The sequence below is a fragment of the Nannospalax galili genome, unplaced genomic scaffold (assembly GCF_000622305.1).
Source record: "Nannospalax galili isolate Female #2095 unplaced genomic scaffold, S.galili_v1.0 scaffold251, whole genome shotgun sequence".
Classification (NCBI taxonomy): Eukaryota; Metazoa; Chordata; class Mammalia; order Rodentia; family Spalacidae; genus Nannospalax; species Nannospalax galili.
In genome coordinates, this window is record NW_008329576.1 from 1,148,476 (window position 1) to 1,176,174 (window position 27,699).

Consider the following 27,699-nt stretch of genomic DNA (forward strand, 5'->3'; position numbering starts at 1 on the left):
GAGAGCGCTAAGCCCGGAGCGCAGGATTGTATATGCATTCGGGGAGTGACTTCAACGGCGGGGTGATGAGGGGCTGCGGGCCCGCGCCCTCGCTCTCCAAGAGGGACGAGGGCGGCAGCCCCAACCTTGCCCTCAACACCTACCCGTCCTACCTCTCGCAGCTGGACTCCTGGGGCGACCCCAAAGCCGCCTACCGCCTGGAACAACCTGTTGGCAGGCCGCTGTCCTCTTGCTCCTATCCACCTAGTGTCAAGGAGGAGAATGTTTGCTGCATGTACAGTGCAGAGAAGCGGTCGAAAAGTGGCCCCGAGGCAGCCCTCTACTCCCACCCCCTGCCGGAGTCCTGCCTCGGGGAGCACGAGGTGCCTGTGCCCAGCTACTACCGCGCCAGCCCGAGCTACTCGGCGCTGGACAAAACGTCCCACTGTGCCGGGGCCAACGACTTCGAAGCCCCTTTTGAGCAGAGGGCCAGTCTCAACCCGCGCGCAGAACATCTGGAATCTCCTCAGCTTGGGGGCAAAGTGAGTTTCCCTGAAACCCCCAAGTCCGACAGCCAGACCCCCAGCCCCAATGAGATCAAGACGGAGCAAAGCCTGGCGGGCCCAAAAGGCAGCCCCTCGGAGAACGAAAAGGAACGGGTCAAGACCGGCGACTCCAGCCCGGACACCTCGGATAACGAAGCGAAAGGTAAGGCCGCCTGGGCCGCGGGCCTGGCTGGGTCTTCGTGGCCAGGACTGGGGTGGGGTGGTATGGGAGAGGGTTGAGCTGAGGCCTAGGAAACCCGAGGTCTCGGAAATGACCCCAGTTTGCGGCTCATGTTTGCTGAGCTCCAGGCTGGTGGCGCGTCATTTAGCTGGGGAAGGTATAGGCGACTTGGAGGTGCCTGGCCAGCCCGGCCCTTGGGTGCTTAGGCGGGGGAGGTGCGCAATACAGCAGCCTGCAGGCACCCTGTGTTGCGCAGGACCGGTGGCCACTCCTAGGCGCATGCTGGCTTTGGTTTGCTTTTTCAGTGCGGGTGTCCTGGGGGCTGATGTCTCCAACTCAGGTCAAAGGCTCACAAAAAGCTTAAAATGGCGATCCTTGGGCCAGTCACTAGGAAAGGCTTAGAAGAATGAAGAATTTCTCTTTAGCGTATTTTCCTAGTTGGAAAATGTTTCTTACTAGACGCAATTTGTTGTTTGTGGGTCTGATTTGTGCGTGCAGTTTGGACTCCTGCGGTTTCTGGCTCCGCGGGGGCCTTGGGCAGCTAGGCTGAGGCCGGAAGAGGTGGAGGTGAAGGGCTGCCCGCCACATCCCTCCCTCCACCAGATGCTTGGCTTGGAGATGTGGCTTTGGATCAGGGCATTTGGAATGTTTTAATTTGTCTCTTCTATTTAGCTTTTTCCTTTTCTTGTTTTTTTCTAGCTAAATCACATTTTTCCCATTGGTTTCCAAAAGCATCTTATAAATGAGCGGTTGGAAATTTTCTGTGTGCGTGGCAAGCGGTTTACTCCTGAAAGGGAGTGTGGCTTTGGGTAGATTGCATTGTGATTTTGCTTGAAGAGAGAAAGCCTAGTCAGAGTTCAAGCTCAGGGTTCAAGATTCATTTCTTCTGTAGGAACTGGGATTTTCTGGGCCTTTTCACTTCCATCTGGGCAAAGAATGCAGAGGAAACAATCAGGGTTAGAATGCTGAGGGGAATGACTTTCCCAGAAAAGTTGGGGCAAAAAGCCCCTACTCCCCAAGATACTGGCTCCTGCCAGTAATCTATGAGGGGGTGCATAGGGTGGGAAAGTAGATGAAATATTGACAGTGGAGTGGACTGGAGGCAGCTGGACCTTGTGGGCTTTGTAAGTGGCTGGGACTGCACATGCATGCCTGACAGTGACCTGTGTCACATTCACACATACACACACCCTCTCTTATGTTCCTTATACTCACACATGCCCGTGCACTCTTTTGGTGCGCAAGGGCACAGCCTTACCCTCTTGGGTCTGCTCTGCAAAGATGGCCTTAGCAGATCAGTCCTCAGAGACCCTGACCAGAAGATGATCGGGCTGTGCCTATGAAGATGAGAATGAAGCCCCCGGAAGGCACACGTGAAGCCTGAAGCCTTCCTTGTTTCTCATGTGCAGTATGAAGGTTTAATTTTATCCCCCACCATAAACCCTGACCTGGATTGGGGTGTAGGACTAGGGTAGAAAAAACTGTGCTATAGCCATACCAAAAGCAAAGTCAAGGTTAGTAGGTCTACCTCCTAAAGGCAAACTACACCCACTCTAATAGACTTCCCCTTCTCTCCTTGCTGTCCCCCAACAATCTAAGCCCTCTTACTCCAAACTAACCTCTATGGACTGCACTTAAATTAAGTTCTCTCTTTTCCTCCTGCCCCTTTTTGGCATCTCCACCAGGCCAGAGGCAAAAGAGCTTTTGGCTAAATTCCGTTTGTAATTTCTTTCCTCCCCCTAAAATCCAACAACTCCAATAAAAAATAAACAGTGTAGAGTTAGATGTGGAGAGACTGTAAACAGTTTGGCAGAGAGCTGCAGGTGCAGAGATTGGAGAATAATTATAGACATTGACATTTTCTAGACTGCAGCTTCAAGTTTGCATTTTTTTTTCCTGCTGTTTCCTACCAGCCCTAGGGAGCCTTGCTCACCACCAATCAAGATAAAATCCAGGACCCCAGGAGCTTCCCCTGATATAAGCGGGAGAGAGTACAGGGTGCATAGAGCTATTGCATAGTTATTTCCTGTGTATCCTTTCTCTAGTCTTTGGACTCTGTATTTTTACCTTGAAAAGATGGCCAAGTTCCCTTCTGATCCCTGAAAAGCCAGGCTAGTCCATTTCAGTAAGAATATGTACCAAGGACAGGAACTATCAATAAGATAATGGAAATACATACATCACAGCATCTCCTCACACAGGTAGGCATTTATCCATATGCCTCTGTGTACACAGATGTATAGGTGTGTGTGTGTATCTCTGCAGAAGTACACCTGTGCTTGAAAGCACACACACCTACCTACACAAGATTTCTAGGAGACAGTAATGCCTCCGGATGCCTCCCTCTCTTGACCTTAGGTCCTCTGGCCAGGGAAGTTGTCTGAGGATTTCTCAGCAGGCCCCAGAGCATTGCCCCTGACCTCTGCTGCTTGAACAAGCTTCCTTGCTCTACCTGCTATACCTGAAGCAGACAGCTAGATGAGATAGGGGTGTCAAAGGGGAGGTCTAATGGGGCAGAGTCATCCCATGGCAACTCAGGTGGGAATAAGAGCTGGGGGCCTAGTGCAGCGACTGACTGTTGCAGTGTCTCTAGTTGCAAAGACAGGGACAGAATCCCTCCACAGAGTTGAAAGGGGTCAAAGCTCTCTGGGAAATGATCCTAGGCTGTGGGGTGGACTTTACATTTGGGAGCCTGGAAGATACTTTTCTGTCTGGCTGAATTTTTCTACAGCCAGAGTAGAACAGAGCTGAGGAAAAAGCCTGGAGAGGTTTAAGGCACCCACCAGAATCAGCAAGATAGGAAAAAACTAGAATACTCAGGATCTGTTAGGTTAAGGTGGGCTTGATTAAATTCAATAAATCCTTCAAAGGCAAAAACCTTTCTCCCTTTCTCCCTGAGTCTAGATCCCCTAAGAAATTCCAAAAGCCCTGAGCCCAAGAGGACTCCCCCCCCAATGGCTAGGCCTGGGCCCAAGAGCAGCTACCCTGTGCTCAGAACCCAATCCCCCACGCCTGTCCACCCAGCCAGCAAGCTGGCAAAAGCTGTAGTGAGGGTTTGCTTTTTCCAGGGATACTTATGTAAATAATGTTATTTTTAACAGAGGAGATAAAGGCAGAAAACACCACAGGAAATTGGCTGACAGCAAAGAGCGGAAGGAAGAAGAGGTGTCCCTATACTAAACACCAGACGCTGGAATTGGAGAAAGAATTTCTGTTCAATATGTATTTGACGCGAGAGCGCCGCCTGGAGATTAGCAAGACCATTAACCTTACAGACAGACAAGTCAAAATCTGGTTTCAAAATCGCAGAATGAAACTCAAGAAAATGAACCGAGAAAATCGGATCCGGGAACTGACCTCCAATTTTAATTTCACCTGAGCTAGCGTCCTCCCCTCCCCCTCCGGATCTCTCCTTTCCCCGCCCCTCCTCCCTTTGTGCCTGGTGATATATTTTTTTTTCCCTCCCTGAGTATAAATGCAACGCGCCTCCAAAAAAAAAGGCAAAGACCTCAGACTCTCCTTCCAAGGAACCTATGGTTCGTGCTTCAAGGATACTTCCACCTAAAGCATGAGAAACGGGGTGCTGGGGTATGGGGTGTTGTGTGTGCCCTTATAGTCGGGTGGGAGTGTGGCTGGTGTGTGTGTCAACTCCTCACTCACCCTCGCACTGCACTCACACACAGCATTCTGTTCTCTATGGAAAGTTAAGATCGAATCCACCCGATTATAGGAGAAAGGGGGGGAGATCGACCAGAGACGGTCTGTAACCTTGCAGAGCACAGTCAGAATCGCTCCTTCCTAGCTGCATTTCCCCCTTAGAATAATAGATGTTTTTGAAAGTTCGACTAGTATTTGTGTGTTTGTCACAGCACCCAGCATCTCTACCAAACCCTCTTGGTGTCTTTACTGCCCAGTCTCTCTGAGAATATGCTTGAAGTCTTGTATCTGTCATGCTTTCTGCTTTCTCGCACCCCTCCCAGCACTCCTGTATCTCCCATCCACTAACATCTTAGAAATTCCATCCAGGAAAACAAAAAATTGAAAATAGATCATAGCAAAGTGGAGACAGAATGCTCCCCATTGCCCTGCCCCAGTCTGGGAGTTGTGTTATTTAAAGATATTCTGTATGTTGTATCTTTTGCATGTGGCTTCCTTAATGGAGAAAAAAATCCTAATAAATTTCCAGAATCTGAATCCTCAAATGGGTGGTTTTTTTGTTTTTAGTGTTTTTTTAGCGACACTCCCTCCCCCAAAGAAGCTAAGAGTGTGGATCTGTGTGTTTTGTGTTTGACTCATCTCCTACAGCCTTTCTAGAATGTCTCTTGGCGGGTTTAATGTAAGTGAGAGACCATAACGTTGATTTAAATATTATCCAGGTGACCACAATAAGTCAAGGTCATAAAACAGTAATGTCAGGACGGTCTTGGTGCGCGCGAGAGGTGGATTTTATGATCTGCAAATATAATGTGGTGCTGCAGTAAAAGATGCATTTAAAGGTGACTGGAGGAGGGAAAGAGGCAGAGAGCAAACTGCAATCTTGAGGAGCAGACGGATCTGATTGCCTTCAGTACTGAGCTGGGTGCACCCCCACTGCTTCTGGGGGGCACCCTAAGAGCCCCCCACCCATCTAAACTGAGGAATAAACTTAACCACCGGAGGGGCACTAGGAGCTCAGCCCCCACCCTCGACAGCAGCTAACAGAAGCGCGGCAGCAGCTGGAGGAGGAGGCGGCGACAAGGTAGGAGAAGCGATTTCTTGCTCTTCTCTTGGCTGCGGAGTGAGGACTGGTGGTGTCCCCAGGTGCCTGGCGAGCAGCGGGCTCTGCCCGGGAGGAAGATGTTTCAGGCATTTGTGTTTGCTGAGAGCCGCGGCTTGCCTTGTAGCGCCTGACAGTGAAGGGCAGGGACTGTGAGCTCCTTCTCCTCCCCTCCCTGGCCCATTGCAGTGGGGTTCGATGGTTAAAGGGGTAAATTGGTGGTTTTGGCTTCTTTATCTCTGCAGGCACTCAGGGTCGCCTGGAGGTTCACACAGCAGTCTAGGTGTCTCTCAGCCCGGTTGCATGTTTGGGGAGGTAGAGAGGGTTGGAGCTTGAAGCTTAGGTTTTCCTGCCTTTTGCTGGTGTGGGTGTGAGCCTCTTCCACACTCTTGGTCCTTGGTGTTCCCTAGCAGTAGGGCTTTGCCAGGACAAGTGGTCTGATTGGAAGTAGCCCCAGAGCCCAGGGGCTGTGGTTCAGCCACCCATATTTGCTGAGAAGCCTAAGACAGAAAGAGGCTCAGAGAGTCTGTAAGGAGAGCCCAGGAGAGCCAGATGGACAAGACACGGGACCCAGCTCTGGAGTGGAAGGATACTCCAGCTTCCCCTAGGGCCAGGGCCAGATGCAGGGGAATAGCCCGACTGCAGTGCTGGGGGTGGGGTGGGGCAGGGATTTGGCCGCTAGTGTCCCATTTCACCAGATTTTCCAGTGCTATTTGCTTATACCGGAAACTAATAAGGCAATGAGAGAGACCCTCTGCCTGCCCAGTCACCCAGAATCTACTCTTTAGTCCTTAGAGAGGTTGTGAGGGCAGAAAGCAGGATGGGGCTGAATTTCTTCCTTCCTCAAGCCCCTTCCCTTCTCCTATGGATAGATACAAAGCCCGAAACTCCTGCCCTGCTTGCTCAGCTGATCTGTGGCTTAGGTAGTTTCATGTTGTTGGGATTGAGTTTTGAACTCGGCAACAAGAAACTGCCTGAGTTACATCAGTCGGTTTTCGTCGAGGGCCCCAATCCACCCCCTCTTGACTGTCCCCTCCCCAGTGGAACTGCCCCACAGCCCCTCCCATATAGAGTAAAGTGGGTCCAGACTGAGGAGATGTGGCTGTGAGTAGCTGCCTTGGGGCAAGTCTGGGGAACCCTGCTGTCGGCCATCACCTCCTCAGCCTATCCCAATCTCTGCTACTGAGGGAGAGGAGTTTTAGCTATTGTCTCCTAGGCTCAGCTGATGGAGACAAAGAAGGTCTAGCCAATTCCAAGGAAATTCAGGAGTTTGAGTTTGGCCTGATGGACCAGCTCAGTTAGGTAGCAGGGTGGGGCAGAGTCATTAGAAAGCCAGGAGCTCCAGGAAAGAGAAGGGAGTCTCTAGAGTGGTCTCTCCCTGCCACCTCTAAAGAGACAGCAATGCTCCTTAGAAAGGTGGGTCCCTTGATGTTCCAAGAGTTGTAGAACTCTAAGAGAGAGCCCAATGCTCTCCTCTTCCTCTCTATAGTTCCATCTCCAGGGGACGGACATATGTGGGGAGTAAGTAGGTTAGAGGAGAGCCACAAGTCCAAGTAGAAGCCTTCTGAACACACCCTCTTGAGAATCATCAGGGCCAAAACCCAGCTGTGATCTCTCTAGCTGCCTGTTGCCAGTAGGCCTTGGTCTATCTATGTGGCTGCTAGTCTGTGGCTGTTAGGCATTTGCCTGTCCTTGTATTCTGTAGAAATGTCTGGGTAAACAGAAACTGCCAGTGCCCACCATTACCATCTTGTTGGGAAGGCTGCTGGCTAATGCCAGGAGGGGAAGGGACAGAGAAAGATCTAAGCAATGAGAAACTTTGCAGGGCTCCTCCACTGTGTCTCCCTGAGGTTCCTCAGTTCTGGCTGTGCTTTCTAGGGAGAAGGATTTCAAAAGAGGTTTCTTTGCCTTCAGAGAAAAATGGGGGGAGGGGTCTGAGAGAACTGGGGGACACCTCTGTTCTCAGAGATACTGGAAAGGGGAAACCAAAAAGGAGGGCAGATTCTTGGGCCTCTTATTTTGGAATAATTATGATTATGAAAACATAAGCTTTCAAACAGGGAATAAAATCAAGTCTCTTACAAAACATCATGGAGAATTTTATATTCTCAACATGGTGTGCTGAGGGAAATAGATGTGACCTTGCATGAATGTAGGTCTATTTCTATCTCTCTGATTTATTTTGATCTCCCATGGACATTGGAGGAGAAAATAGGAATAGAGTCTTCCCCTCTCCAACTGAATTGTCATTCTGTCCCCCATCCTTTTGTGGGAGAAAAAAAATCCCTTAGAGAGAAGTATTCAAATCTCTATGGCTCCCAGGGAAATGGAGAGGTTTCCAGAAAGGCAGACCAGCTGGTGGGAGGCATGCAAGGGGATTCCCTGGGTTGGGAGCCCCCAGCAGTCTCTTGAGTCTTTAGACTCCCCAGGTGTACAGCCAGCTGAGGTAAAGAGAGCCTCGGCAGGAGCAGGGTGCACAAGAGCACTTGGCTTAAGAAAAGTCTCCCCGATGGGCCGAAATTCACCAATCCAGGACTTTGATGCCTTGCCTCCCTTTGCCTCAATTTCCATTTCAAAGCTGGTGGGCTTAATGGAGGTGGCCACAGAGCTAGGGGTCAGGGCATTCTCCCCCCTAGATCAGGAGGACTGGAGCAAGGTCTTATAGGGCCAAGGTGAGGGCCAGTCTGATGGTCAGAGTACGCTCAGGGCCTGTGGATCATGGCTAAGGCGATGGTAATTATTTATTCGCTTCGCTGGAAGGGAGTCTTCAGAAGGAACAGCGTGAAGAGGAGGGAAAAATTATCTCCCTAGTCTGTGGATATTAAGATGGATTTTTATTTCTTAAAGGACCCTCCCCGCCGAGAGCACATACGCGTAAACTTAATATATGCTCCACAGCCCAACTCTAGAAATCGCAATAAAAGTTAAAACCTCCCCTACTGGTTTTTTTTAATTATGATATGGGAAAGAGGAGCAGGATTTATAGAGCTGAACTCTCGGCGTGTGTTTGAGACTTGCGGGAGAAGGAGGGAAAAGGCAAGAGCTCGCAAAGGAGAGCCTTGGTTTCTGAGATGTCTCGCTGGCAGCGGGGGACTCAGGTTCATCCCGTATAATCTGCTGGCCTCCCTGGGATCTCACCCCAGCCGTCCGCCTTGCCTCAGCTCACTCGCTCGGAGACGCAACCCTTCTTGGGAACAGGTGACGGGAAAGAAAGGCGGCTGCCGGGAACTGGGGGGGCTATGGATAGGAAGGCCAGCATGCAGAGCTTTGTGTGGGTCCCGTGCAGGGGTCGACGTTTGAAGTTTCGGGCCCACCGCAGCCCAAGTGTAGCCCAGCGGGCGGCTGGCTTAGAGGGGGTGTCCGGGCCGAGGGCTCCAGAGCACCGACAAGGTGGATTGTGTGTGGACTTCAGCCGCAGACGGAGCAGAGCGGGCTCCGGGACTGCGGTCAGCCGCGAGGCGAGCAACCGGATGTTGAGTCTGTAGGAAGGACCTTGAGGTCTGTTGGGTGCTTGGGCTGCCGGGGAGGGGGGGCGGCGGCCGGGAGTGTGGAGCGTGCTGTGCGCCGGGCGCAGCGGTCCTCGTGGCAGGCCCCGCACACCTCTGTGGATGCTGGGCTGGGTCTCGGATGTCTAGGCTGAGGCCGACCAGAGATCAGAGCATGGAAATAAATGCTGTTATGGGTCTTTTCTTTTTCTTTTTTCTTTCGGAGACACCTGGATTTGGTCCAGAGCAGGTTGCCCGCGGGAGGGCCCTGCGAGCGGCAGCGCGGGAGGGAGGGAGGGAGGGCGAAGGAAGAAGGGAGGGAGGGAAGGAGGGAGGGTGGCGGCGGCTGCGGTGGCCAGGGCTTCCCTCCCCGGGCGGGAGGCGGCTGCCCTGCATCTGTGGCCGTGGGGAGCCGAGGAGCAGGTAAGGAAGGCTTCCCCAGGCGGGATTGGACCAAGCCAGAGGGACCGAGTCTTCTGGGCCCGAGGCCCTGGCGGGAGCGAAGGTAGGGAGACCGGCGTCCGCCGGGCCTGGGTAGGAGGCCTTGGGATGTTGAACCTGTGTGTGATTTCAGCCTCACACTCATGTTGTGAGTCTGTCTGCCTTGGGAGACACGGCTTGCCTGTCTGTCTGAGACTTCCCAAATCCCTGGGCTCTCCTTCCGGAGGCTGAGAAAATTTGGGGAAATTCGTCGTCGGAATGTGTACTTTCATTCATTGGATTCTCTGCAACTCGGCGGGGCTGGCTATGGCACCCCAAGTTGGAAAGGGTCTTTCCTCCTGTTTTCTGGATGAGGAGTCTTCTGGCTCCCTCGGCCACGGGCTGAGTTTCCGGCACCAGGTTTGCGAGTCGCCCAGAGATGTTTGAGGCTAGACACCTCCCAGTCGGGCAGGGAGGGCGGGGGGAGAGACCAGCGGCTCGGGCCCCTTAATTGTACTTCGAGCCTGTATTGTCTCTCCTTTCGCCACCTCCGCTTCCTCAGTCTGGGCTCCAAAGTCACTGCAAATTTCCTTGCGACACATACATCACACAAAAGATCAGGTAACAACGTGCTCAGGGCCACTGAGGTTCGGAGCATAGCGCAGCCCGGGTTCTGGGGCGGCTCCCCCTCCAGCCACTCCCTAGGCTGGAAAGCCAGACCGTGCTGGGGGAGCCGGAAATGGCCCCGTTTGCTGCGGAGCGGCAGGGCGGGGGCGCCGGCGCGAATGCAGGCCAGGCAAGCCATGGCGTTGAGAGGACCATGTTCACAGGCCCTGGGGGTTTCATTCTTGCTGAGCTTGGGGGCCTGGCTCCTGGTGTGCTGGGATCCCAGATACCCACCTGGGGTGGGAGTAGGACGCGGGTCTCCTCGAGGCAGGCAGGAGAGCTCAATTTCTGCTTCCAGCGCAGGCCTTAGCTAGGAGTGTGTGTGTGTGTGTGTGTGTGTGTGTGTGTGTGTGTGTGTGCCCAACAAAGAGGGATCAAGAGAGAAGGGGGGAAAGTAGAAGGAACCAGGGAGGGGGCGGGGAAGGGGAGAGGGCAGCGGAGAGGTGAAATGAGCCCATTTCGGGGGCAGAAGGAAAATGAAAGCAAACGGAGCCGAGCCTCCTCGGTCCTGGGCGAGTGCAGAGGAGCATAGAGCAGGCTCCCAGCCTGTGGCGGATGGGATGGCCCGCCGGGGGCACCGGGAAAAGCCTGTTTTAAATTTAATCCGAACTTGACGGTGTGGATTGAACCGCAGGGAATTTAAATCATTAAAAGGGAGACGCTCGCAGGAGGAGGCTGGTGATGCCTCCAACCTATCTGTCTGTCCTTCCCACCATGCTGGCTTGGTTGTGGTCTCACTTGTCCAGGTTTGAGGTGATAAAGAGTAAGGGTGCCTCTCCTCTCAAGGGGCACTGCTGTGCCCACTGAAATCTATTGGGGGTGAGATGTGAAGATGTGACCACTAAGTACCCAAGTGGAGTGAATACCCACCCATCAGTTAGAGCTAGGGTTCCCCCTCCTCAACAGGGAATCCTCAGGTCATTCAGGATGCCACAGTGTGCTCAGGAAAACTGAAAGGAGTGGTGTGATGTGGGTGAGAGGGAGTCTTGGAATAGGGTAGGAGATTCAGCAGGAGTAACTGAACCCCAGGAAGAGCAGATCCCCCTCCTTGGTATCCCTAGATCCTTGCACCCCTACATCTACAGGCTGGGATTTAGGGGAAACCTGAAAGCCCACTGCATAGTCCTGACCTGCCATTCTGCTTCCAAATGTGGAGAATGGGTACCACAACCCACAGGCAGTTGTTGAACCTGCAGGACCAGGACCTAGTGGACTCTGGACTCCCAGTCTCTGTCAGACCCCCCCCCCCAAGGCTGCCTCTCTCTCTCTCCATCAGGCATAGGGAGAACGGGGCATTGGCCAGGAGGGGGCTGTGGGTGAGACCTGCTTCCTGATCCACAGCTATGCCTGAGTGGGGAGGGTCTGGAGTTCCTGTTCCCAAAAGGAAGGGAAGGCCACAATGTCTTTGGCTTAGAGGAAATTTGATGGCTGCAGGGATCCCTGGATGGTGCTCCTGGCTGCCAGGCTGCTGCTGCCTCCACTATGTAGGCAGGCTGGGTGTGCAGGCGGCTCAAGAGTTGAAAAGAAAGCAGTGATCAAGGAGGGAAGAAGAAAAGGGAGTGTCTCATTGCAGCCAAGATGTCTATATGAGGGGCTCTCCCAAACAGCAGAGGCCCATCGGAGAGGACCCTTAAGGACTTCCCTTAGAACAGCTGAGGTGGGGGCAGACAGGCCCTGTCTCCTGGCAAAGATGTAAAGGAAGGGCAGGCTTGAGGTCTCTTCCCTCGTTTCTTACTCTTTGACTGGACCGTGGTTCAGTCCCTGGCCCTGAGCCGCCGTGGGGCTAAGATGGGAGTCTGTATCCCGGAAGTCTGGTATACCCACAAGAGCAGGTCCCTCAGGAGGGGCAGGAGAGGAGTCCTCCTCCTCCTTTGTGTCCAGACAGAAGTGGCCGCCGCGCCCGGAGCGGTCCCGCGGCAAAGGCCCGGCAAGCAAACTGCACAATGCCACGGCTGCTCCGCCAGTTCTGTCCTGTCCTGCCTGCGGCTTGCTCCCGGTTCCTCCCTTGCTCTCCGCGCCTCTTCCTTTCCCCGCTCTCCTATCTCCTTTTATCTTGCCCGCCTTCTTTCCTTTAATTCACCCTTTCCTCTTCTTTATCCTAACCCTCCGTTTCTATCTTTCCTTCCTCGGGCCTGGCTACTGTTTAAATTGGCCTGTCTCAGGCTCAGTCTCTCTTAGGCTCTATCCCTTGATGTCCTTGGTCGCAGTCTGGCCCCAGGGCCCCGCTGAAGACTACTTGTCTCTGCTCACCGCTGCCAGCAGCCTTCCAAGAGCCAGGCGGGTCCCCAGACACCCAGGCAGGGGGAGGTGCTGACCACGCTGGCGATTTGGAGAAAGCCTCCGCGGAGCGACTGGAACCTCCTGTCTTTTTCTTGAACTAGTGAGGGAGATTTTTTGATTGACAGCTAACCTGACTACATCAAGGCCAAAGAGATACTCTGTTTCTTGTTGTTATTTGGGCTTTCCAGCTAGTCAAGCCCAAAGGAGAAAGCAGTCTGAGTTGAGGAGGATTACTCTGAGGCCCCAGTGCCTCTCTTCAACCAGACACTTCCCTGCCCCCCCCCCACCCCATGCCTCAAAATCCCAGCCTTGATAGACCAAAAAGCAGAGAGCCAGAGGGAGGGGGAGTCAGAATTGGGGAGGGTCCTGCCTTGCTTGAGCCTGTAGGAAGGGCAGCAGCTGTACCCTCTCCCCAACTTTCTTGCCCCCCCCAATATATATATACCACCCTGTCCAGCCCTTATCTACCTTGGATGAGTTAGAGGACAGAGATGTGAGAGAAAAGCTGCTCCTTGGCGTTTGATCTGGTCCTGGGGACAGGAGAGGGGAAGAAGGCAGGGGTGCCTGGGTCTGGGAAACTGCTCTGCAGCCTTCTGAGGCAGCATCCTAGCCTCAGCTCCTGTTTCCCCTTTGCGCAGACTCTTCCCCCTGACCCTGAGACTGCACTCTTCCTTCAGACTCATTTGGTCCTGCCTAGGTGCACCGTGTCGCTGGGACGTCACCTGCAACCCCTCTCCCCCTCCCTCATCCAACCTCCCTTCCCCCTCTCCTGCACCCATACTGAGGATTTTTCTCCCTTCCTACAGCCCTCTATTTCCTAAACCACTGTGGGGCAGGCAGTATGCTGGAAAGCCTAGGCTGTGCAACAAACCCCAAATTCAAGGGGGAGGGTAGCAATTAACTTCTGGGGAGGGTGTAATCCAAGTTGTCAGATATTTTCCAGCAATCACACTGCCCCCTCCTGAATTCCTGCATCCGACCTCAAAGAAACTGCTTTCTCCCTTGCCTACATTGCTTTTTCCCTGTTCCAAAAACAGCTTACAATTTTATTTAATGAAAGACACATTTATGAACAATCAAATGATCCTCATAAAAATTTTATTGAAGGATGTAAAAACAAGCTACTTGCCCACGACCGAGGTCGCTCTTTCGCCTTGTCTGCTCTCACCCTGGCTCTCTGCAGACAGAACCTCCGAGAGACTTCTTTTTTGGGGGGGAAGAGTGTCGCAGAAATGGACATGGGGGGCAGAGAAGGGTGAGCAGGCAGACCGGATGGGGATGCCCCAGTTAAGTTCTGTCGATCTCTCCTCCACTTCTTCAACCTAGCAAAGAAACATAAAGACAATAAATTTAAAATAAAGGCGCCTTGTATATCTGTGCCAACGCGAAAAGACTTCAGAGACTGATGACAAAGGTGTGTGAGATCCCCAAGTTCTACCCCTCCCACCCACAGATCACCTTCCCCAAGTTTCCCCTACCCTAGATTTGGGGGGCTGAGCTGACCAGTGGCAGAAGGACTCTCCCCTTTCCCTCCTTCCCTCCCTCCATCCCCAGCTTGTTCAGTCCCCTCCCACCCTCCCTCCCTCCCTCGCCGCTGCTGCTGCTGCTGCTCCTGAAAGAAATACATACATACACAGTATTTAAAAACGCATTTTTAAAAGCCACGTTCTGAACTGACAATCGCTGATCTTGGCTCACTCAGAGACTGCGGGAGCGTCGGGGCCGACAGAGACAGATTACGTCAAGAAATAGTTCCTCCACCTACCTCGGCCGGCCTCCCCGCCCCTGTGGGTCTCCCGCGCCCAGCTCAGCCCTGGGGGTCCGGGAACCCTGGCTTCTGGGACTGGCTTTTTCACCCTGTTCAAAAAAAAATCCTCATGGTAGGGGGGAGCCATCTGCTTATGGTTGCACATGGACAAGGGGGGGGTTCCCTGATGAGCTACGGGTCGTCCTGGGAGGGGTTGGCCGGCGCCTTGGGTCCAGAGTGGCAGACCCCCAGGAAAACGCAGGTCGCGGGGATCAGCAGAGAGAAGGGGGTGGGGGGTTGGAAAGCAAGGGGAAAAAAAGCCCCTGCGCATTGATCCGCGCCGTATTTTTGGGTAAATACGATCACGTGGGGGCTGGGGAACCAATGAGCTGCCGGGAAAAGGCTGGAAAAATAATTACCTGCCTTGATTGTTCTGTGAGCAGATAAAAAGTACATATACAGTTCATACAATAATCTTATGTATGTAAAACCCCGTTACGATGTCGGCGACGGGGCCCATCAGTAACTATTACGTGGACTCGCTCATCTCTCACGACAATGAAGACCTCCTAGCGTCCAGGTTTCCGGCCACTGGGGCTCACCCGGCCGCCGCCAGACCCAGCGGCTTGGTGCCGGACTGTAGCGATTTTCCGTCCTGTAGCTTCGCGCCCAAGCCGGCCGTGTTCAGCACGTCGTGGGCGCCCGTGCCCTCGCAGTCGTCCGTGGTCTATCACCCGTACGGCCCCCAGCCCCACCTCGGCGCCGACACGCGCTACATGCGGACTTGGCTCGAGCCGCTGTCCGGCGCCGTCTCCTTCCCCAGCTTCCCCGCCGGGGGCCGTCACTACGCCCTCAAGCCGGACGCCTACCCCGGGCGCCGTGCTGACTGCGGCCCGGGCGACGGCCGCAGCTACCCGGACTACATGTACGGCTCTCCCGGGGAGCTGCGCGACCGCGCCCCGCAGACACTGCCCTCGCCTGAGGCGGACGCGCTCGCCGGCAGCAAGCACAAAGAGGAGAAGGCCGACCTGGACCCCAGTAAGTTGGGAGCAATTTTCCTTTACAACCGGCCCGGGAGGGGAGGGGAGGACAGGCGGGGGGAGGCGGATTACAGCCCCTTGGAGCGGCCAGGGAGCGCGGGAGAGAGGCAAGGGGGCGAGGACTCAATAAAAGCAAATTACCTTGGGGAGCTTCCAGGCACAGGAAGGTCTGAGAAGGGGGCCCAGGCAGCCAGGTTGGGAGAGGGCTGGCCACAGGGCTTCTTACCCAGGGGCTGGGTTTGAAGGGAGACCCCTGTTCCCCCCTCCAAGTCCAGGCTGTTTTGGCTCTCTGGTCACTTTAGAAGAAATGAAAACAGGGCCAGGGGCTGGGCTGGCAGAGGGCTGAGGTTCATTTTGTGGTTGGAGATGGGACAGGGCAGAGGTGAGGACTCCTGAAGCAGAGGAAATAACCTCAGGGAGAAAAATTCTCCCTACCTTGCAGTTAGCATGGGGCTCTTCCCCTTACTAGGGATTCATAAAACAGAAGGTCCATTGATGTCTCCCCCAGGAGAAGGGATCTGGAGGTCCACAGCCTGGGAACTTGGATCAGGACTTCCAGGCATAAGTGGGAGAGAACTAAGGTCCGAGTCTCCTTAAACTTGAGAACCCACTTTTCAGCGTCCACAGGAGAAAGAGTTGGGAATGAAGGTCAGGAATATGGATGGAACAGAAGAAGGCATCTCTCCAGATTAAGAATTACACACACACACACACACACACACACACACACACACACACACACACACACACACACACACACACACTCACACACCAATCAGGAGAGACGGGCTGGCTAGGTTAGGTGAGGAGGTGGGGGGCAGGTGTGAGCTGCAGGGTCAGAGAAAGGGAAGGAAGGAAAAACAGCAGGGGTGGGGTGCCAGCCCCCTGGGTATGAGGAAGTGTCAGGGGGACCCCCAGGAGGAATCTTCAGGAAATCTTTCCTCTAGCCCTATAAGGGGCCAGGGCCTAATTACACCCCTCTGAAGACTTCCCTGCTTGCCCTCAGCTACTCCCATAAACCTGAAATTGGAGGCTTGTCTCCTGCAGAGCCTGACCAGGGGCTGGCAGGAGGGGGGCACTGGAGGCCAACAGGGAGGCTAAGATATGGGGGAGCCTGTCCCCAAGGCCAGCAGCTCTGAGGAGAAGAGAAAGGCTTTCCTTATCCCAGCATCACCCTGAGAATTCGCCTCAGCAGGGTTGAACTCTGAGCTGAAGATGGGCATTGGAGAGAGAGGTGAGGGTTAGGGACTGAGGATGAGGAGCACAAATGCTGAAATTTCAGGACTTGTCCTGGGCTGTGAGGATGGGAGGGGGCAGAGGAGGAGGGAGGTGGGGAGGAGAGGGACCTTGCTATAAAAATAAAAAACAAGAGAGAGAAGCGTTTATGGGCCTATGAAACGGTTGGGAATTTGGACTTTTTATGAGGATATTCTCGAATTACTACTCTTGAAGCTGAGAAGCAGACTTTGGGGGCTTTGATAGCTTCGGATTTCCTACAGTTTTAGGTGCTGGAAACTGAAGAGGGAGGGGTAATAGGGAGGAGGCAGAATGCAACAGAAGGAAGGGAAAATTCCCAAAGCAAAACCTGTCCAAATTCAGGTTCAATTATTAGGTTTGGGGATCTTAACTAAGCCAGGGGGTGGAGTGACAGAAGTCCTGAGCTGGAAAGGGGCTCTACTGACCCTTGCCTGTGTTTGGCCCTCCAGGCAATCCCGTGGCCAACTGGATCCACGCCCGCTCCACGAGGAAGAAGCGCTGCCCCTACACCAAGTACCAGACGCTGGAACTGGAGAAGGAGTTTCTCTTCAATATGTATTTAACCAGGGACCGTCGGTACGAGGTGGCCCGGGTTCTCAATCTCACTGAGCGGCAGGTCAAAATCTGGTTTCAGAACCGGAGGATGAAGATGAAAAAGATGAATAAAGAAAAAACCGACAAGGAGCAATCTTAAGCCTTGCCCCAGCCTGCTGCCTCGGCACAGCCAAGGGAAAAACAAAACCCCACAAAAATGCCCCAGCCCAGGCGGGAGAAAGCACGAAAGGAAAGAGCAAGATAGAGAAAAGCCCATCGGCTTAAAAAGACAAAAAGGAAGGGGAAAGGAAAACTCTTGCGATGTGGGAGGGTTAAATGTTGAGAAATTGGTGTTTTAGAGTTAGTTCTATCCAGCGAGGAGGAGGCAGGAGAGAAACCGCGTTCTCTTCCCCCAGCGCAACCGAAATAAATGACACACACAAATGTGATTTTTTTCTTCCTTTTTTCTTCTGAGAAGTCAGTACTTGAATTGGTATACTTTTACATCTCTTTTTTTTTTCTGTATCATATTTGGTCTGGGTCATTCCTTCCCAGGCCTTGGGCATTCTGCGTGCAGATTTCGTACAAAAAGACACACACGATGATTCCTAGCCCAGGAGCTGAGGGGCGAGGGCTGGACCATGCTGCCGGCTAGGTCGGGCGGTGAAGGCAGGCTGGTGCCTCAGGCGTGTATATAGCTGTGTTCCTTCTCACCCCCAGCATCCCTCCCCAGCGACCGTCTTGTAACGTGCTTCTGTTTGTTATGGTAGAACAGCTCTGTGTTAATATATTGAAGTCACTTAAAAAAGAAACAACTGCATCTAGTCCTCCTTATTTCTCTTCCCTGTAGCTCCCAGGCAAGTGCTCAAATCCCCTAGGAGAGGCTGGAGCCAGAGAAGTGGGCTCCCTCTACCTTGGGAGGGCAAATGCCTTCAGCTTCTTCAGCTTCTTTCCTGGCGGGGCAGAGTAAGGGGGTGGGGGCTCTAGGGGAGGGGTGGAGGCTGCTGAGGTGAAGGCCTAGCTTGTGCCTGACCAGGCTGGCTGCTTATGAGTTTCCTGGTGGCTAGATGGGGTGTGTGTGTGCATGAATGGTTTTCTCTGGCTGTAATTAATTGTAACAATTTATGAGTACATGAGATTGGAGAGAAGAGATAGGTGAAGATGAAAGTTGGGTGCTGGGTGAGGGCCCGGGCTGGATTCTTGCCTGGTTGCATTGGTACTGTAGTGATTTCAGGGTTGGCTGGAAAAGCAGAGTGGCAGGGATATTCAGCTGGGGGGGGGGGCGGAGGTCACACAGGCTTCAGGGAGCACTTGGTTATAGGCACTGGGGGCAGCCACTGAGGGTTGAAAGAGAGGGAGAGGGAGGGAGGGAGAGAGAAAGAAACAAGGGAGGGGAGAGAGAAAGGAAAAGAAGGAGGGAGGCAGAGATGAAAAGGGAGGGGAAACAATAGTAAAGTCAATATAATCAGAAATTTAGTTTCTTGAGTCATTCCCAGCTCCTCTCCTTCTACCTCTCTTTTTCTCCATCTCTCTCTGTTTAGTTTGAATGCTGATTGGGGGTGACTAGGGTCACACTAAGCAGCTTCAGTACCCTAGGGGATGGGGAGGCCAGGCCCCAAGGAAGCCGCTTAGGGATTAACCAGGAACCAGGTGCTTTCCCGGTGGCTGTTGGACCCCAAGTACAAAGGTGTGGGCATATGAATGTCACAGCCTGGTTGGGGCCAGTTGGCTGCACTACACCATTCTCTAGAACCTTCCTTCTCTAGAGCTAGCAGTGTTCATCTGCTAATCAGAAGCAGAGTTGCTAGGTATGCCTCGGCCCAGCACCCCCTTTCTAGGAAATCCCCCAATCTGGAAACTATTAAAATCAGACTGCTTGAAATATAGTCCTTTAATATCTCAGGCTGTCCACTCTGCCAAGGACACAGGGTGTCACTCTGAATACTCAGAGGACACCACCTAAAAAATATAACTGGGGACTCCAGACATGTGTTGCCTCCAGAGCATCCCTAGTAGGATTGGTGGACACTGTGGGAACAGCCTCTGCCCCATTATTTGAATCTCCTATCCTCTCCTTCCATTAACCACTCCAATTTAGAGGACTGGAAGAAGATGGGAAAGTTTCCTTAGTATCTGGGAGTGAATTAAGACACAACAGACTTAACTGCAGCTGATAGATACATTCGACGGCCCTCTTTCCTGCTTTAAGGGACCTCTCTCCCAGCTCCAGAAGCTTTGTTTTCTTGGTTCTTTGCAAAGGTGCTTTGCCTATAGTTTTCTATTTTTTCTCACTCTTCCTTTGGCCTTTCTGTTTTCTGTAACTCTGGCCTAAGTTCCACACTTGATGGAAGCCAAGATGCCCTTTTCTCCCTGGGTCTGGACCACCAGGATGCCGGCTTCTGTCCCTGAGCTCAGGCGCAGTTTCCGGGCCTCCACCCCGCCCCTGCTCCTAAGGCCCTGTGGCCTCCTCTGGCGTCGGTCAGCGAGGCCTGCTTCCTGAAGCTTTCAGGCCTGAGCCAGCCTTGCAGTCGGCAGGAAAGAGGGCCCCAGGGCTTGGAGGACCTCGAGCAGAATGAGTATTTGTAGTACGCCCACTGTTCAGTCCCAACCTCCAGCCTCTGTGTCAGGATTAGATTAGATTTTATTCATTACCACTTATGAATTAAAACAACACACACGACACAAATCTGGAGAGAGAAATGAAAGCAGGCCAGGAGGGGCTAACAAACGCCCTCCTCCCCTCATCCTCCCTCCCACCTCTCCTCTGCTCCTTTGTCGGAATCACAAAACCCTAAAGGTTGTTCCACTTGGGAAGGCAGCGGATAGGTACATTTCCGCAGCCCAGAAATGCCACTTTTATGGCCCTGTTTGTCTCTCTGCTCTGGATTCTGAATGGGGCCGAACAAAACAGCAGCGCGGAGCTGGCTAGACGTCTGGGCTTAATTGTTTTATGGTTTAAATAAGGTGGACACTCTTTCCTTTGAAATCGGATTATAGGAATGTTTTGTCTATGGCCCAGGGCGAACGGGACTTCGCTGGCTGGGAGGGAGAGGTGGGCTACATGTAAGCAGGGGCAAACAGCCTGGGGAAGTCAGAGTCCCACCCCAAAATCCTGCAGGCGGCGCGGCGGAATAGGCGGTGCGGGGCCAGCCTCAGGGTAAGAGGAACGAGGGCTTTAGGGTGCGCGCTGGGGGCAGGAGGTCGTGGGAGCTTTGGGTGGTGTATCTGCGTGCACAGAGGTGCTTCTAGGCAGGAAAAACGCCTGGAAGGAGGAGATTGAGGCTATTCCTTTGCACAATGTCTCAATTCCAGCAGGGAGGGTAACAAAACGGTAGAACAGTGTGAGACCTTTCACAAGGTTTATTACAAGGTTTATTTCAAGGTTTATTTCAAAACCAAATAACAGGAGGTCCCAGGGCAACTACTTACTTGGGAATCCCACCCCTTAGCTTAGTTTAGAAGCTCCTTGCTCCCAACTTCCCACCTTTCAGCCCAGCCCGAGACCTCTGCTGGCATTTCCTCAGCTGGACTGCATTGGAGCATATGGACGCGAGGTGGCGCTATTGCTCAATGTTAGAGGCAGAGGTGTCCCCGGCCAGCCTGGTCCACTGACATTTGAGGCCAGGCTGGGAGCCTCCGCCAGAAAGCCCCTCGCCTAGATCCCGCCCGGCCCCACTGGCTCTGAGCAAATCAATCCTCTCACCTGCGAGGTGTAAATAATTCGCTAGTGGCAGCAGGAGATGGGCCCTCGCTCTGGCAGAGAGCTCGGTAGGTGAAAGAGGGCAGGCATCAAAAATAATCGCTTGTGGAGATAAGTGCGAAGCAGGCCGCGGGTAATTAACACAAAAAGGCGGAATGACCCGGAGGAAAGAACATAAATCTGTGGTACCTAAGAGGGTGGTGCAGGCCTCAGGGAGAGGGACAGAGACTCCCGGCGAGGATGACTGCTTGCGGTTACTTCCTTTATTTCCAGACACTGGGAGCAAAATTAAGCAAAGGCAGTATCTATATATCTATAGATATATATTAAATAAACGAGAAAGAAGCCCTCCAGAGGGGAAACCAAGTCCGGTCAGGGCTTGCGGAACGAACTGGTGGGTTCTCTGAGCAGGCGCGGTGGCGGCAAACACTCGGGACAGTCGCATTCCAAGACACAAAAGCTCAGAAGAATAGCTCTGTGGCAGGGTTTTTTTCTGGACCATAAAATGTCGAAATAGACCCCCACCCCCTAAAAGATAAGGCACAGGCCCCAGAGTGGCTCTAGCCCTGTGAGCCTCCTCCTTCCAGGAAGAGAAGAGAAAGTATTTATGACAGTCCACAGTGACCCAGGTGCTGGGAACCCACAGTCCATCCTGTTCAGCTCTGCACCCCGTGTAGGCACTCTCAGATCAGGAAGACTTGGGTCTAGGACGCAGTACCCTCTGGTCCAGGCGGAGATGCTCTGGGGTGCCTTCCACTGTTCTGGACTCTGGAGAGGCCTACAGCCTGGGCACAACCCTGCTCTGACCCTTCCCTCCTGCTGCTTCAAGGCTAGAGCTATGTGTCTTAGAGTTTGGGCAGTTCCTAAGTCAAATGACGGTGAATCCCCCTAAATGCAAAAGATCTGGTAGTGTCTCTTACTGGGACACCAGTGAATCAATTGCCTCTAAGAATCTGGCTGAGAGTGACCATTTTCCCAATAATTATTTAGATAATAGAGGGACAGGGGAGTGCTGCTCCTCCTAGCCTGTCCTACACTGCTCTTCTTTCCTCTGTTCCCAAGAGCTGGGATCTGGGTAGGATGGGGAAGGGGAAGGAAAAGAACTGGTTTCTAACCACCTCCTTTCTCATCCAACCCTGAAACCCCAGGATGTGGAAGGGAAACAGGTAGCTTGCTCTTTCTTTCTTTCTTTCTTTCTTTCTTTCTTTCTTTCTTTCTTTCTTTCTTTCTTTCTTTCTCTTTATTTCTTTCTTTGTGCAAAGACCTGAAAATGTACCTGTTTGTCAAGCATGGTGTGCCCATGTGTGTACCAATCTGTGAGATGATGAGGCTGCTTCCAGGAATATGTACAGTAGTGTAAAATGAGCACATGCTTGATGTCTTAGGCTAAGAGGGTAGCAGCATAGTACACAGTGTGCATGCGTGTGTGTGTGTGTGTGTGTCCTTAATGTGCTCCAGGGTGGCCCTATGTGTAACAGCCTCACACACTATGGCAGGAGGACACAGGAAGAATTACTTATTCATCTTCATTCATAAACACATCATACAGAGAAAGAGAGAGGAGAGAGATTCTCATACCTTCTCTTTCTCTCTGTGTTAAGCCCAAATAACTATAGATACTTTGGCCAAGGAAGGATGCTGATGGACCAAGGTTCTTTTTTCCATTAGAATTAACTTGAATTTGTCCAGTCTTGGGGATGGGGGAGCCCCCAGAGAAAGTGTAGGTAAATATTTAAAGAGTGTCTGTTGACAGTTCCCATCCACATCCTGGCCTGGGTGGCCTGCCTGGAGAAGAGGTGGGTACAGGGAAGCCAGAGGGCCCCTCCAGACTGAGCTGGCATTTCCTGTGAGGTGGTGGTACATGGGGCCCAGTAAGAGGCCTGTTCCTGCCCCCTTCAGCCCAGGTACAAATAATTCCTAAGAAAAAAATGTCGTGGGTTATGCAGGCCTTGTGCCAGGAGCACACAAGCTATCCCTCTCTTAGTCCCCATAAACAGCTTGCTCTCAGATCCCCAGCCAAGCTTGCTTGATTTTCCTGCTCCTTATAGGGGCTGTTGTCTGAAGGGGCAGTGGTCCTACTGGAGTATGTGGAGTGCCCCTATCCCCCTGTCTGTGTTCTCTACCCATAGCAGTCAAAGGACAGAGTCTCAAGCATGTAAAGAGGACAGGGCAGCTTCAGACTCTGGGGAGGGGCCAGAGGCTGCCGGGTCTGCAGCCCGAAGGATCTGGGGGACAAGATGTGGTTGCTTCTCAAAGTCCCCAGTCTTCAGGACCCCCTAGGGAGCTCACTTTTAAGGTTAAGGGCTCTGCTTACTAACATTCATCCCCTGGGGTGTTCTACCTGTTGAGGTAACCTGAGTTGACCTGCTGGCTCAGGTGCCTCTCAGAAAGAAAGGAAGTGAAGGGGGAGTGCCTACAAATCTTCAAATCGGACTGTGTACCAGGAAAAGCTGGCCTCGGCCATTAGCTGGGACTGGCTAGCCACCCCTACATACACCACACCCCCATCCCTCCCCTCTCCTCCCTCCCTTCATCCAGGTCCCCCCCAGCCCTGAACCCCTCAACTCTCTCTCTCCCTCTCTCCCTCTCTCTCTCTCTCTGCCTCTCTCTCTCTCTCTCTCTCTCTCTCTCTCTGTTGGGTGTTTATCTACTCTCTCTCTCTCCTCTCTCTCTCCCTCGCTTGCTCGCTCGCTCGCTCGCTCGCCTGTCTTCATGTCGTGGATTGATGAACGCGAATCGCGTGTAAGCGCAGCCACCGCCGGGAGTCTGAGGAATTCGCCTGGGCTGTTAAAGGGAGAGCTAAGTGAGAGCGCTAGCTCTACCTACCGACAGTGAGCAGAGCCGCCGCCGCGCCCGAGCCCGGAGCCGCCACCGAGGCCCCCACCTGCCCAGCCCCCAGCGCAGCAGCCCAGCCGGGAGCCAGCCGGCCTGGGGTTCGGTCCCGGGGGGAGGGGAGATTCGAGGGTACCGGGCGGGGGAGCCGGGAGCCAAGGGGAGGGGGCCGCGGGTTTCATGAACCCAGCATGAGCTCCTACTTCGTCAACCCCCTGTTCTCCAAATACAAAGGCGGCGAGTCTCTGGAACCGGCCTATTACGACTGCCGGTTCCCCCAGAGCGTGGGCAGGAGCCATGCGCTCGTGTACGGGCCCGGCGGCTCGGCGCCGGGCTTCCAGCACGCCTCGCACCACGTCCAAGACTTCTTCCACCACGGCACCTCCGGTATCTCCAACTCGGGCTACCAGCAGAACCCGTGCTCGCTGAGCTGCCACGGAGACGCCTCCAAATTCTATGGCTACGAGGCGCTCCCCAGACAGTCCCTTTATGGGGCTCAGCAAGAGGCGAGCGTGGTGCAATATCCCGACTGTAAATCCTCCGCCAACACTAACAGTAGCGAAGGACAAGGCCACTTAAATCAAAACTCGTCTCCCAGCCTCATGTTTCCATGGATGAGACCCCACGGTGAGAAGCCTTTTCTCTTTTCCTTGGTCTCCCGCGCTCCGGGGTCTTCCCCCCTCCCTTGCCTCCTTTTTGTCTGCCCTCGCTTTCCCTCTTGGCTTTGGGGGTCTCTCCCACCCCACCCCCCGTGCCTGGGTGGGTTCCTGGAGGTTGGGAAGGCTTGGTTGGGGGTGGGGCGGGGGGGGACGCCTGAGACATTGTGGGGAGTAGGGTGAAGGTGGGGGAAAAGGTGATGTGTGGATGCAAAGAGTTAAAATCGTTTCCTCCATTTCTATCTCTCCCTCTCCCCACTTCTAAAGTCAAAGTTGGGGAGGTGGCTTGCAAGGGTACCCTGAGGAACCTGAGGTTATCAGTCTTTGGAGCTGATAGCCAGTTCTCCCAAAGACAGAGTCAGCAGTCTAAGACTGTGGCCAGACTGCCTTAGGTAGAAAGGAGACCCCCCCTTGTCCTCTTCTTTAGCCAGAGACAGTGGTGAGACCACAAGGACAGATACTCAGGCTCTCTAGGGTCTCCACTGCCTCTGCTCAGAAGCAGCCTGAAGGCCACTACCCCAACTTTTCTGTACTTCCTCCAGTTAGACAGAAAACAGGGAGCCTGAGAAGAGGAAGCATGATCAGAAAGAGAACGGCACACAGATTAGGGGTCGCTGAGGTTGAGAGGACCCTAGCCAGGCTAACCTCCAATCAAGAACTATGGGGGTCTCTTGCAGAGTGGCTCAGGTCATGAGCTCCTCCAAGGGTGGCCCCTCAGGGCCCAATTTCGAAGTACAGGGGGACGCTGTAAAGCGACAAGTTCCGGCAGGGATGGCCCTTGATTTATTTGCTGGTCTCCAGTTAGCAATCAGGCAGAGCTGTGATACAGTTCAAGAGATCAATTATTTTTCTTATTGGAAAAGCATTAGGCAGAGTGAGGCAAGGAGGGGGCAGTGGGCAGAGCCCCTTTCCTTTAGTCCCAACCTTTTTCCTTTCTTTTGGAAACAGATTGTGTCCCTAGTCCTGCTCACTAAATGCCATTCTGTACTTGTAAACAAAGCTGCAAGGGCCAGTTTCCAGGGGCTGTAGGCCTGGAGAATTCTGCCAGGCTCCCTTGGCCCCCCTCAAGCCCTTACTTTCCAGACAGCCCCATCCCTACCCACAACCCTCGCCCACCTCCCAAGGTGAAGCCAAACCAAAACAGCCATCCAAACTTTTCCTGCCCTTGCTTGCCTTCCGCTGTCGGCCCTATCCTCTGGAGGGAGAACTGGGGAGACCAGAGGGGGAAATTTAAAGGAGGCAGAGTAGCTGGGGAAATGGATCCCCAACCCAGACATAACCAGACTGGGGTTCTGTTCTGTCCAGCTCCGGGGCGGCGCAGTGGACGGCAAACTTACAGCCGGTATCAGACCTTGGAACTAGAAAAGGAGTTTCTCTTTAATCCTTATTTGACAAGAAAGCGCCGGATTGAAGTCTCTCACGCCCTGGGACTGACCGAGAGACAAGTGAAGATCTGGTTCCAGAACCGAAGGATGAAGTGGAAAAAAGAAAACAACAAGGATAAACTGCCTGGAGCACGAGATGAGGAGAAGGTGGAGGAGGAAGGGAATGAGGAAGAGGAGAAGGAAGAAGAGGAAAAGGAGGAAAACAAGGACTGAGCCAAAAGAGAAAAAGCCCCCCTTTTAGCAACTCCCTTGAAGTTTTGTTTTATGGTAGCAGATAAATTGAGAAGTTTACGACTGTCATTTGCTTTTATAGAGAATAGAATGACACAACTCTAACTACCTGTCAGATACTTGCAGCTCTGCTTTTATTACCTTTGCACTTCCCTCTGTCTTTATTTGTTTGGGGGCTGGAGGGGGGAGACAGACAGCGAAAAGTTCCAACACTGTTCCACTCCCTGCCCAACACACACCCACTTATTCCTATTCCCACCTCCTGAGTCCTTCCTGGATTTTAAAGTCTGACCCCCCCCATTTCTCTCCATACTCCCACCTCCGTGTTCATCTGATATTTAAAGGGGAGCCCACTCAAGATCCAGAAGAGGACTCCTGACTTTGCTTGTATGCTAGAATTAGAGTACTGGATTTACTCTCTTTTTTTTTTTAATGAAAGGAAAGAAGAAAAATGAAGAAAGGAAGGGAAAAGAGGAAAATTTAAAGAAAAAAATAAAAGATAGCAAGGAAGGTCCCCTCCCCCTCCCTGGGCTCCCTCTTTAGAAAACCTCCTTGACTTTCTTCAGGAACCTGATGGGGATCTGAAGGAGATGTGGGTCTATCTACCCCCTGCCTAAGGGGTCAATAGGGGCCTGCAGTGGTCTCTAAAATCCTACCTAGCCATCCCATACTCACTCGGGCCCACACCTTCCTTGCCTTTGCTGTTTGATTTCTGTTCTTTTGGGCCCGCCTTCCTCTGAGCTGCATTAGTGTTTGTGCTCAGAAATCACCATAATCATGAAAATAATATACCGATATTAAATCTCTGACATACTACCTAAAGGGAACCTGCAATAATCTTGAAAAAGAAAAGAGAAAAAAAATTCCTACAACAGGAGGAAAAAAAAAAGAAAAAAAACTAAAAATGAAAAAAAAAAGAAAGAAACCTCCACGTATTTTATCACTACCTATAGAAAGAAATCCTGCTTTGAGAGTACTCGTAATGCGGTTTTATTGTGTTTGTTGCTGCTTATTTCACTAAGAAAAAACCCAACAACTGAGACTGCCTAGCCCGCCGGTCTTGTGCGCTTTTATTGTGCTTCTAACCCTAGTAGAATAGAACTGAACTGCACTGAATGTATAGTTAACTATGTCTTGAATTCTCTGTTTATGCAATGTGCTCGAAAGGAAAAAAAACGTTAAAATATATCTATAATAATAATTTTTGGTCATTTGTCTTTATGTCCAGCTATGAATGTAGATTTTGTGTCCCGACAACCCTGTTCCTGGTCCAAGTACTTTGTATTGTATACGTGAGTCATAATAAAAAAAAAAAAAGGTGAAAAATTTGAAGCTGGAATGACTTGCTTTTTCTCCACAGCTCTCCCCTACTTTCTCCTCCCCTTCTTTTTTATTCTCTTTCCCAACACTGCAAAGGTCTCCACTGATCTGGCTTTGGGTGGCGGAACTTGGAACTCACAAGGAGAGTATCCTGGGAATGGAATGGAAAGGCCAGGCAGAGCTGGAAGGGCAGGTGACTGGTGGGGGTTGAGAGGAAGAGGAAGAGGAAAAGTTCATTGGTTGGAAGAAGGGGAATATTAGTACCAGTCTAAAACAAGAGGGTTTGTAGGTGCTGGGACCACAGTAAGAAGGAAGATCACATTCATTAGTTCTCTTCATCTCTGGGCTGGGCCCACACAAAGAATCTGTCTTCAAGCCCCTCCTGTGACTATGTCTTTTCTTCCAGGGGCTTGGGCTGAGGGGGAGGCAGTGGGTTTCTTTCTAAGCTTCACATGTCCCTTGCTTGTGACTAGCCCTTGGCACCAAGTACCTAGTACTAAAATAGTAAAGAGGATAGGGATGGGGGGAGTGTGAAGCTCAAGGTAGCTGGAAAATGCCAAAGTGTGGTGATGAGGAAGCTTTCACCTTGGCAGGGGGGAAGGGGGAATGGGTGAGCTGATAGACCAAAGAGCCTTGGTCTGCATCCTGGAATTCAAATTCCACCAGTCCAGGGCTATCACTCCTC

General features: G+C 52.5%; 3 protein-coding genes, 1 long non-coding RNA gene and 1 pseudogene across 5 annotated transcripts in view; 3 read left to right on the forward strand and 2 right to left on the reverse strand.

Annotated features, from left to right (window-relative positions):
• The window catches only part of Hoxc10 (homeobox C10), a 5,306-nt gene extending 447 nt beyond the window's left edge, over positions 1-4,859 (forward strand). Inside the window, exons 2-3 of the mRNA XM_008838942.3 lie at positions 83-687; positions 3,807-4,859. Coding sequence (XP_008837164.1) covers positions 83-687; positions 3,807-4,084 — 883 coding nt within the window. The 3' untranslated portion in view covers positions 4,085-4,859. The remainder of the gene's footprint in view (positions 1-82; positions 688-3,806) is intronic.
• Positions 4,860-9,466: 4,607 nt separating this feature from the next.
• Positions 9,467-10,338, reverse strand: LOC115071387 (annotated as a pseudogene). The gene has a single exon (XR_003850471.1). The product of XR_003850471.1 is annotated as an uncharacterized LOC115071387 (transcript).
• A 3,055-nt stretch (positions 10,339-13,393) lies between these two features.
• LOC115071390 lies at positions 13,394-14,074 on the reverse strand. Its single transcript, XR_003850474.1, has 2 exons — positions 13,946-14,074; positions 13,394-13,634 (listed from the first exon to the last, which is right to left on the reverse strand). It is a non-coding gene; the product is annotated as an uncharacterized LOC115071390 (long non-coding RNA).
• Hoxc9 (homeobox C9) lies at positions 14,006-17,694 on the forward strand. Its single transcript, XM_029566478.1, has 2 exons — positions 14,006-15,097; positions 16,806-17,694. The coding sequence occupies exons 1-2, from the start codon at positions 14,560-14,562 to the stop codon at positions 17,048-17,050; spliced, it is 783 nt and encodes a 260-aa protein (XP_029422338.1). The 5' UTR covers positions 14,006-14,559; the 3' UTR covers positions 17,051-17,694.
• Positions 17,695-23,242: 5,548 nt separating this feature from the next.
• Positions 23,243-26,860, forward strand: Hoxc8 (homeobox C8). Its single transcript, XM_008838968.2, has 2 exons — positions 23,243-24,049; positions 25,384-26,860. Exons 1-2 carry the CDS (start codon positions 23,614-23,616, stop codon positions 25,674-25,676), a joined length of 729 nt encoding a protein of 242 aa, XP_008837190.1. The 5' UTR covers positions 23,243-23,613; the 3' UTR covers positions 25,677-26,860.
• The last annotated feature ends 839 nt before the right edge of the window (positions 26,861-27,699 follow it).